General features: G+C 39.9%; 1 protein-coding gene across 2 annotated transcripts in view; it reads right to left on the bottom strand.

Annotated features, from left to right (window-relative positions):
- The window catches only part of LOC116390124 (contactin-associated protein-like 4), an 80,782-nt gene that overhangs the window by 54,746 nt on the left and 15,803 nt on the right, over positions 1-10,233 (bottom strand). For both annotated transcript variants that reach the window (XM_031859449.1, XM_031859450.1), the window contains exon 2: positions 8,792-8,902. In XM_031859449.1, the coding sequence (XP_031715309.1) occupies positions 8,792-8,902 (111 nt within the window). The remainder of the gene's footprint in view (positions 1-8,791; positions 8,903-10,233) is intronic.

Raw genomic sequence — 10,233 nt, 5'->3', positions numbered from 1 at the left:
AGAGAGAGAGAGAGAGAGAGAGAGAGAGAGAGAGAGAGAGAGAGAGACAAATAAACTGTCATCTACAGGATTGCAGAGAAGAAAATGGAAAGATGGGGAGATGGCGAGAAATAAAGAGAGAGGTAGATACCTCAAGAGGAACTGGAGAAGAAAATAGAAAGTGCCTAAAATGAAGAAGAGCAGAGTATACAGATGTGTACAGTGTACTCAAACCTGTGAGGAGAAAACCATTCACTAAATCCACCATGTTAGTCACACATCACCTTTTTGATCACCAATACAACAGTGTCTGTCATGTACACCTGTCTGCTCTGATCCAGTAAACCTCCTTGTTTTCTCTTTACTGTCTGTAATGACACCAAAACCTTTTTTCTCCATTCAGAAAGGTAATTGAGGTTAAACACAGGTCGGGAAAATTGCATTGCCGCTCTGCTGGACAGCCAAATTAGCACATTCCTACAATAAAGCAGTCAAAAGGCCGTGACTTTTAGAGTCACCCACATCAGAAGACCAACCGACCAAACACCCTCAGGAGCAGCGGTGGTCTGAGGTTGGACAGGTGGGCTGGAAGGTCATCAATCCAGAGGAAAAGTATGTGTGAATAATGCTCCTTTAACAAGACTCTCGACCCTGAAGAACTGTAGCTGTCAAACAGTACTTATCAGTGATACAACCAGGTAGATCACTTAAGCTGCACTGAATCCCTAAATCAGATCCCTTTTACTGACACATTCCAGTATGCGCAGTGATAACAAGCATTACTGTCCCACTTACACGATAAAATACTAGATTGGTTTTCCAAATATATTTAGCAAGAAATTAAATTTCTCCCTGGATTATGTTAACAACCTATAAAAGCACATCATACAGTTACACTAGGTGACATTTTTGAGCAGAAGACTTTCATGATGTCCTTGAAACACTTATTTAAAGACACGTTTTTCTCATTTTACATAAGGAACACAACAAAAGTTGTATCAAATGTAAAATGTTGTACTTAACATAAACACAAGCCATATATTTTCCAAAACAAAATGCAGCTGAATGCAGAAACTATTTTAGATACTCAAAAAAGTATTGAGGTTTGATACTAAGCTCTATAAATAAAGAAGATAAAACATTTCCTGTTTTGAATTATTGGACCAATTTTATATCAAAAGGTCTCTCTAACCACAAACGTGGGAGTGTGACCTTCTTGTTTCAGAGAATGTGTATGTGCTGGTCGATGGTAGACTGCAGCTGTGATCAATACAACTTTGATTAGTACATGGTTACTCAACAGAAACGGATTTTCAAATAAACATAGCTAAATTGCAGTATTGAGTGCAAAATGTTTCATTTATTTCCATGTTTTTATTTTCACTACTAAAAAGGTCAATCCTGTGCTAATCTAGTGAGGATAAACATGGAGGATTTTGGTGTCCCCTTTGTCATTTACTTAAGTTTTCCAACAAGTCCAAAGCAATTCCCAAAAAATAAGTGCATTCCTCCAAATAAGTAAATATGTGTCATTGCTGCAAATCACACATGGATTTATTTGGGCTGGAATGAAAGCATCAAAGGGAATGTTATTTTGGATGCTTCCTTTTGGCACAGTTTTAGGACAAGGATGTGTGTCAGGGCTGGATTATTAGTTTCTTATGGTGGTAAGAGGGGGACATTAAATACATACTTAGAGATAAAAAAGTTCAGATCCCACAGTAGCCAGTTTGTGCCCATCAGAAACCACAATCTTTGATTTTCTCCGGATTAGAGCACCATCTCAGTAACAAATATCCCTTTGAATCAAATTAGGGATCTGCATATATGGAACCAACTGGGGAAACCCACTGGGATTATTTTAAATGTGGAGCAGATATTAGAGAATCAACATCAATCTATCACTAAACTATGTTAAAAAAGACTGGAAATCCACTATCTCAACCCATCTGCAGAGATGCTATAAAATAAAGCACACAAAGAAATACTAGAGTTACTCTGCATACGCTTTCTCGGTTTGTTCTTGAGTGAGGGTTGAGTATTTTTAACTTCTCAGCTCAATGCATTGCATCCCTGTAAAAAGCTTCTATTTTCAACATGATGCTGTGAGCCACAAAGCCCAAATCAGACTAAGAGCTCATTTAACTTTTGCTGGTTGCGTCGGCTCTTTATGAGCTACAAGTTACCCAACAGCCTTTTGTTAGGTTAGCAAAATGAGATAATTTCCCACTCATTCTTAACTGCAAACTGAAACACATTTCTTGATGCATGTCTATGAAAATATAACTGAGTAATATCTGGATTTAAAAAGGATTGGCTATTAGGTTTAATATATTGTTAAACTGTTATTTTTGGTAGCTTTGTGACAGCTTGTGATGGCTTTTGAATATATCACACTAGAGATGTTTCCTATCAACCAATTTACACATGACTAGAGTTTTGTATTTTAATCCTTTTAAATTGTGCAACCCGATTTTATTAATTACTAGTTTGAAACTTGTAGTTACTACTAGCATTAGCCTACTACATCAAAACAGAATGCACCACAAACTAGTTTGTACCTAGAGATTAGTTGTTAATATTTACATCTACATGTACTGCCAGGTGGGACTTTTTGTAGTGATGAGAAGACCGGTCACCTGCCACTGAACTCTCTCATGAACAGCTCATTTGGTTCACCTACAACTGGTTAGTTATTAAGAAGGTAGGCAGGACTTTACACACAAACCTCTTGATGGATTTAGGACTAGTTGTAGCAAACCAGTCCTGTTCTTTATAATCACAGTCTGCTCTGTAAGTAAGGGAGACTGCACCACAGGGAGACCCTTCAAGTGATCAGACAGCTTCTGTAACACCACACGTTCAGCTAGTCCCTCCTGGTGTTAGACAGAGCCATCTCCACAAGGAGAGATGTAATGCAGCCCTCGTCTCTCTTGATAAGACGGTAAAAAAAACACAACACCAGGCACATTATTTCTATCCGTTCTGTTCTAATTGCAATCTCCACTGTGTTGGTGTCGACTGGGAAATAGAGGCTGACAAAATGCTTGTCGGGGCAATGACTTCACTAGAAGGAGCGGATGTGCTCCAAATAAAAGTAATGTTTGGTAAGAATTGATACTTTTGTTCCACCCAGTAATGGGTAAAGGAAAGGTGAAAACACTAAGTGGGGACAGGAAGACGCAGGACAGATGGGGGAAATAGGATACAAGCCATTACAGGAGGAAACAATCACCCAAAGTGAGTTTCAAACAGAGGTGGTAAGACACAGACAGCCATCAGAAGAGACGGACAGTATTACCTGGTCAAAAGTTGTAAATGCGTCTGACTGGGCTTGGGGAAATTTGAGAGGGTTTTTCTTACAACCTGGGAGAGAATATGCTGCTATTTATAAAAAAAATTAGATTTCAAACACAGCAGGCCACTGGAGCATGTGTGTGAGTGTCAATTATAAAGACCTTGAAAACAGGTAGAGTGACGCAGTGAAACCAGTTTTAGGGGTCTTGCAGGAGAGTAAAATTGGGACTAGGCTCTGGAGATGCTGGCTTTGGGGAATTTAAAAAAAATGTGGTAGGTTGAAAATGAAGTAACAAGATTGCTAAGTAATGGGACCCGGGCTAACAGGAGAACAAATCAATGAAGTTTGCAGCTGGCAGCGGTATCAATAGTGTTTTTCTATAAAAAAAAACCCATATGATCTTTTTCAAATATGATTCATGTTTACTTGGAAAATAATTTAAAAAGGTAAAGCAAAAGTAAGCATGGTACCTTATTACATCTGCTTCTCTGGCATTAAACTGGCTCAAAAATGCAGTATATGATATAAAATGAGCGAGGGATGTAGAAGCAATAGATAAAAGGTGAGAGGCTTTTAGCAGCATTTTGTCAAGGAATCAGGCAATATTTATCTATATAATTAAATTCATGGAGAGAGTGACTACCTCAGATTAAGAGGATTTGAGCAGAGGAGCTGTGGTATTTAACCAGATAAAGTGCTTAAGAGCAGCATTAAACAGGCACCTAGAGGTGGCGCATTAACATCAAACAAAGATCAATACCTCATTCTACCGTTCCCCCACAAAGTTAATTTCAACCTACAGCCCCCTGCTAATATTTGAATTCCCTTTTCAAATCTAAATTAGCACGTCCAGAAAATGATTGCTGGTTGATGAAGTGTTCTCGGCCTATTTCAGCGTAATTACGGTGGTTCTAATGTGCAATTATCAGTATGGCCCGCTGGAAAAAAAATGAGACAGTTTAGATGTTAAATACCACCATTAACATTTGGCTATAAATGTTAAATGCTGTCATTAACATTTGACTATAAGATGGAATGAAGTTATCTCAATGTTTTCTTGGCTGTTAAAGCTACTATTACAGCAGACCACGCTCGCCAAGGAGATTGACAAGAGAGTGGCAGGACATGGCAGAGAAGGGAGAAATTACAGGAATGATGATGAAAAGAAAGAGAGAAGGTTATACCGAAAGCAGGGGAGAGGTGAGAGGAGGAAAGCAAAAGGAAAGAGGAAAAGGTTTTGGAGAGACACTTGAGCAGCAAAATGGGGGCAAACAGAGAGAGAGTTCAACTTGTGCCTTTTAAAAGACAAATTCACATCCAGTTGACAGATTATTATGGTCCCTACTTGACGTCAGAGTCATTGCAGAGTTCAGCTGCACATCTCTGCTGATATTTGCACATAAGCATGCAGCCAATTAGGCTATGCCTAATCCACCCTGTGGGGAATGCCCATCAAAACTTTTTCTCCAGCTCCATAACAGCAACAAGACAGATTCGATTGTTGACTGACTCAGTTGGATCATAGATCATCAGGTGAATCACCAACACTTCAAATTTGTTGGACTTGCGTCCCGGCTGCCACCGGGACGCAAGTCAAAGTGTGAGGACTGGCGGACTGCAGCACTATGAATATTTCCATTGCAACACCCATCTGGAGCATCCTTTTGCTTATTCACAAAATGATAACTTTCCCCCCCCAACTCATACCTACCACTGCTGCTTGCCTAGCTGGAGAAAAGACACGACTCCATGCTGCTATTGAAGACCAAATACTGGAGGCTTGCGCTGATCAGCTTGTATAAAGAGCACTTGCTGCTTTTCTATTAGCCTTTGTGTGTGTGTGGAAAACCAAGTTGCCATTGCAAAGGAGGCTTTTAACATGACTGGCCTCATTATTTTTTTTATTTTAAGAAACGGCACAGTTACGGTCCAATAATAGTGGAGCTGACTGGTCAAACTGACATCCAGTGCATGGTATGTTTTTTCTGCTCTTTTTGACGGGATGTCGAAGCAACATCAGTTAATGTGATTTTCTATTTCTTGATTATAGATACCAAATAATATCCTCAACACTCAGATGTTCGGCCTCATAAACTCTGGTGAAAATACTGGTGAATCATTCATCTGCTTGTATTGGCTTGGTGGCTCAGAGTGCAGACTGAACACACATGGGTCAACATTAGCAGAGCTGTTCAACTTAGATGCTTTTGATTGAAAGTGAGGTTTTAGTGTAGTAAAGAGTTGCTCAACTTAGGCTAGTCTTACTCCTCTCCAGCAGCGGGGTTAAGGAAACAATATTTGTCACTTGTTGATGACAAAAAAAACATCCAGAGCATAGTGAAGTCTGTTGCTGAGACCATCAGGTTTGTGCTTGTGCCTCCCTGGCCTCTAACCCAGAGCAGTCTGTTAGAGCAACCCTGCTGAGCTCGGTGTCAAAGCTCCCATCTCTGGCCTCTCCCCAACTTCATGACATGCTAATTGTCTACTTTGCACATTGTTATACACCTGGGAGTAGTAAGATTAAATGTCAGTGCAGGACTGTTGCTTCCTCCCGTTGCTGTTGGCCCCATTCAGTGTCCAGCCATAGTAGGGCGCAACACGGGAAGTGGAGGCATCACCGTAATGGGATTAAATGGCTGCCATATGTGAACATTCCTGTCAATGCCAGCCCCAGTATGGGTGATCAGCCAAGATGGGACTAACTGGCAGCAGCGAGGGCCAAGGAGGCATGTGGGTGTTTGGTGTCCTCTATATCCCAGCTGGCCATCTGGCTTCCGATAGAGCATTTTTTGAGTTTGTTATAACTACTTTGTGATGGACGAGACACTTCACTGGCTACTTTCTTCAGTTTTGCCCTCATTCAGCACTGAGAGGCTTCTCCTGGCGAATACCAGGTGAACAAGGGTCACTGATGCTGACTCAAGAGAAATTAAATATTTAAAGCCAATTCTCACTCAGAATAAAAGCCAACAGGTGCTCTGCAGATTTACAAATACATATTTGACCTACAGGCATATTATACATTAATTGTCGCTTCCGGTTTTGTAAACTGGACATTAAAAACTAGCCCGTGTTTTCCCCGCTCAACGACACCAGAAGAGCAAATCCCCTGACCGTGGTTGCCAGCCCAGTGTACCACCGGCAGCAAAAGTGACAGCCAACCCCTGATTCACTCAAGTTTTATAGTGAGGGTGCGTTTTTTCGGGGCCGTGTACAACATTTTGTTAGCTCTATGCGTGCTTGTGCATGCATGGGGACCCCGTGCCCTTAGGCTGAAACCCAGGAACATACCGAACGTGCAGCAAAAAAAGAAAATACAGGCACAGGGCATGTTCCATGCAGATACATTCAACACTATACATTGTATACATTGTTTTTCAGGAAACACTGCATTGTATATCTTTAAAATAAACAATGAACAACATGACAACCAGCCGGTCTGACTCCACCAACTTGTCATTGTTTTCATATATACCAGAGATGTGGGAGCCACATCACACATATATTATGATATTGGTAAACGTAGAATACCACAGTGAATTTGCTATTGGACAATGATAGATATTCGTCCTCTACAAACAGCCAAAACCTGTCCTTTGAGTCGTTAGTCAAGTAGTGTTCAGTCCGACTTTAGTTTTGTCGTCAGGTCTGTTTACCGTGTCAAATCTTTACATCGCTTGCTCTGACGGTCACTATTATTCTGACTACTCAGCTCCTGAAAAACTACTGAGCTGGAAAGCACGTTGTGTCATTATGACAAGTTGAGTTGTCATGCAACCGCAGCGGCTCAAGTTTTCAATATGGTGTTTTTAATATTTCTTGCTGTTTGCTTCTGTTTTGATGCATTTAAAAAAACGTAATATAAAGCAAAGTTATTGTAAATGTCACCGGTTTGTTTTAACTTGGTGAAATGTCATTAAAAATGCACAATAAATGAACACGTCTGAAAAAGTCTTTGTGAAGCCGTGCTGCAGGCTGCTGGAACGGGTCCAACTGTATGATTGGCTTTATGTTCCAGCAGTGCCTACAGACCCAAGAAATGAGCACAACATTTCCACTGTCATATCAATTTCCTGCAATGTGTTGGAATGTGTTCACGGGAAAGAAACTGTGCAGCCTTCACAATTAAATTTGGCTGATTTATCTTCAATTTGTCTTCAAGTTGATCAAATTCTTACAGGAGGAGTAAAAGATTTTCTACTCTGGCACTTCAGTCAACTGAGCATTATAGAAATACAAAACATTTCCTCCCAAAAGCTCCAAAGCCAGCCATGATATACATTTAAGTTTAGACAACAAAACTACTTTGTTGGGTTTCGTAAAAGATTGTGTTATTGGTTACAATAAGCACACTACTTTTGGTTTCACATGTGACGCGAACGCTATACTCCTGAGGGAAGATCCTGTGTTAACTTTGATTAAATGACTAATTTAATATTTGTGATGCGTGAATAGAGGTAAAGACTGCCTCCTGCACTGAGGGAGAAATGCATCACTGCAGCCAGCAGAAGAGAACTGTTCACATTTCAGTAGATGGACTTTGCCATTTCTACATCTGTTCCCAACATTTCACTGGCCCGAAGGTGCTTTTTGACAGTTGATGTCAACAACTGACTGAATGCGTAAAGTTTAAAGCTGCACAAGGCTAAGCGTTTTATGAACAGCCGGCACCCCAAACCCCTCATTGTTCATGCTTAGAAACACAACTGTGATCAAACGGAAAAGGTCACAGCTGAAGAGGGTAGAGATGAAGGTTCTGTCGTGTGACTGATGTAATGAATAAAAGCAAAGGAGACATAAAGAGATAAAAAAGGAGACTGAAAACTCCAGAACGTCCGTCTCTAAAGATGACAGCGTTTGAAGGTAATTTATCTGACTTATTTAGTATCTAACTGCCATGAAGCTATCAGCATATGACGTTTTGTTTCTTGTGTTCACTTGCTAGTCTTTTAACCGCTGCCCGCTCATTCTCACTCTCCGTTTCTCTCAAGATTTCAGCTTGTGCACACTCTTCCTATATCGCTGTTTTTTTTTACTAGTTGGAAAGCCAACACCAAAGTTACAACAAAGAGGTTTAGGAACGTTAAAACTTTTAAAAAACGTAAATAAACATCACGAAGTTAAGCTGCATATTAACAAAATGAATTGGCAGGACACAGACAGAGTGAAGAGAATTCACCAACAATGACTGATCATCATCAATGTCCCGACCAATTGTATACCCTAGAAGTTTATGGTATATATGTCAAATAATTTTCCAGCTATATTAGATTCAGCGTGAGCAATGGATTCTGGGTAATAAAGTCCATGTCCTTTGTCTAAAGCTTTCTAGTGATGCTTTAAATGTGAAAAACTGACACAAAGTGCAGCAACAATTAAAGTATGTATCATTGCCAATGAATGGATCAGTGCAGTGATTATTCATGACAATAAATCCATCTTGAAATGTGCCACCACTATGGGTGGTAAAATATGTAAGATTGACAATGAACATAGCAATGAATGATTCCTCACCTTCTCTCCTGTTGACCTTAGCAAAGACCGGCCCATGGCTGCTGGTTAGCTGGGAGGAGCTTCTGAATGATGACGGTGGCAGATTGGCTACCAGTGGGCTGTCACATACCTCTGTTAACCAATCACAAAGCAGAAAAGACAGTTTAGAATCATGGATAGTTTCATTGAACCTATGGAGCGATACGTTACAGTAAGTTATTTCAATATAACGGTGAAAAGCAGACTGAAGGAAGTGAGGAAGTTTTCTTCTGATGGAAAGGTTAAACTTGAGGCCCTCTTGAGTATCCTTAACAGATAAGTGTAGGTTGCTACAGATAATGGGGTCACACAAAGCGGGAACATGAATAAGACAACTTTGTTTCAGCGGTAGTCAGTGGAGACCTTTTCATGCCTCCTACACTTCGATGTTTAAAAATGTCAAGGGTAGGGTTAAGTTGACTCTGAATAAATGACCCATGAACAGTAAGTATATGACGTGTGTACATATTATGCTGATGCACCGACAAATAACGCCATGACAACAGTCTCAAAGAAGAAATATCAAAATGAAGGCTACAAGTGTGCCGATGTTAAATATCATAAAACAGAATCTCTGTACAGTATCGAGTGTGCTTTCGAGTGGTATAGTTAATATTTTGATTATCAATTGGTATGCCTTTGTTGCTGTACTTTATTGCTATAAGAGCCACTTCTCAATGGAAAGTAGGAGGCCACCTTTCCAGTGGAAGATCTCTGTCATCCAGTATCTACCGCACTGAAATGTCCTTTAGAAAGAAACCACTTTGAGGACTGTTGTTCTGCATCTGACAAAAGCAGTAGTCATGAAACAGGAGCGTTGGCTTGTTTCGTCATGTATCCACGGAGAAGCAGTTTCCCCAGAATACCTGATTATCAAGTAATTATCAAACGTTCACCGTTTCCACGATTACCGCGAAAGCGCAATCTAGAATCTTCTTTTAATGGATTTTGTTTTCCACCACTGAGTAGAGAGACAGTTAAAATTATTCACAACCCATTTAGAAGTGTCAGGTCCCGTCTCCCTCCTCTGACAACAAGGCTTCAGCTGAGATTACTTTGTCAACAATATTGGACTTCATTTCAAGCACAGAGAGAGTTTCACTGCCTGAGACTAGAAACCACAGACTGTTGACAGTTTTGAATATCCACCCAAGTCTACCCAGTGGAACCCTCTCCTCTCTGCAGACACTTCAGTCTGTGCATTTCCATCCAAGTTCATCATTTGCTGAATCTTCAGACAGAAAAGAATCTGAAGCAATCTCATGTTTCTCTTTTTTTTATATATATATATATATATACATATATATATACACATACATATACATATATATATATATATATATATACATATATACACATACATATACATATATATATATATATATATACATACATATATACACATATATATACATACATATATA

This window comes from Anarrhichthys ocellatus, unplaced genomic scaffold (assembly GCF_004355925.1).
Source record: "Anarrhichthys ocellatus isolate YVR2014 unplaced genomic scaffold, GSC_Weel_1.0 scaffold22, whole genome shotgun sequence".
Taxonomy (NCBI): domain Eukaryota; kingdom Metazoa; phylum Chordata; class Actinopteri; order Perciformes; family Anarhichadidae; genus Anarrhichthys; species Anarrhichthys ocellatus.
The sequence above is the reverse complement of the archived record's forward strand: the minus strand, read 5'-3'. Positions and strand labels throughout refer to the sequence as shown.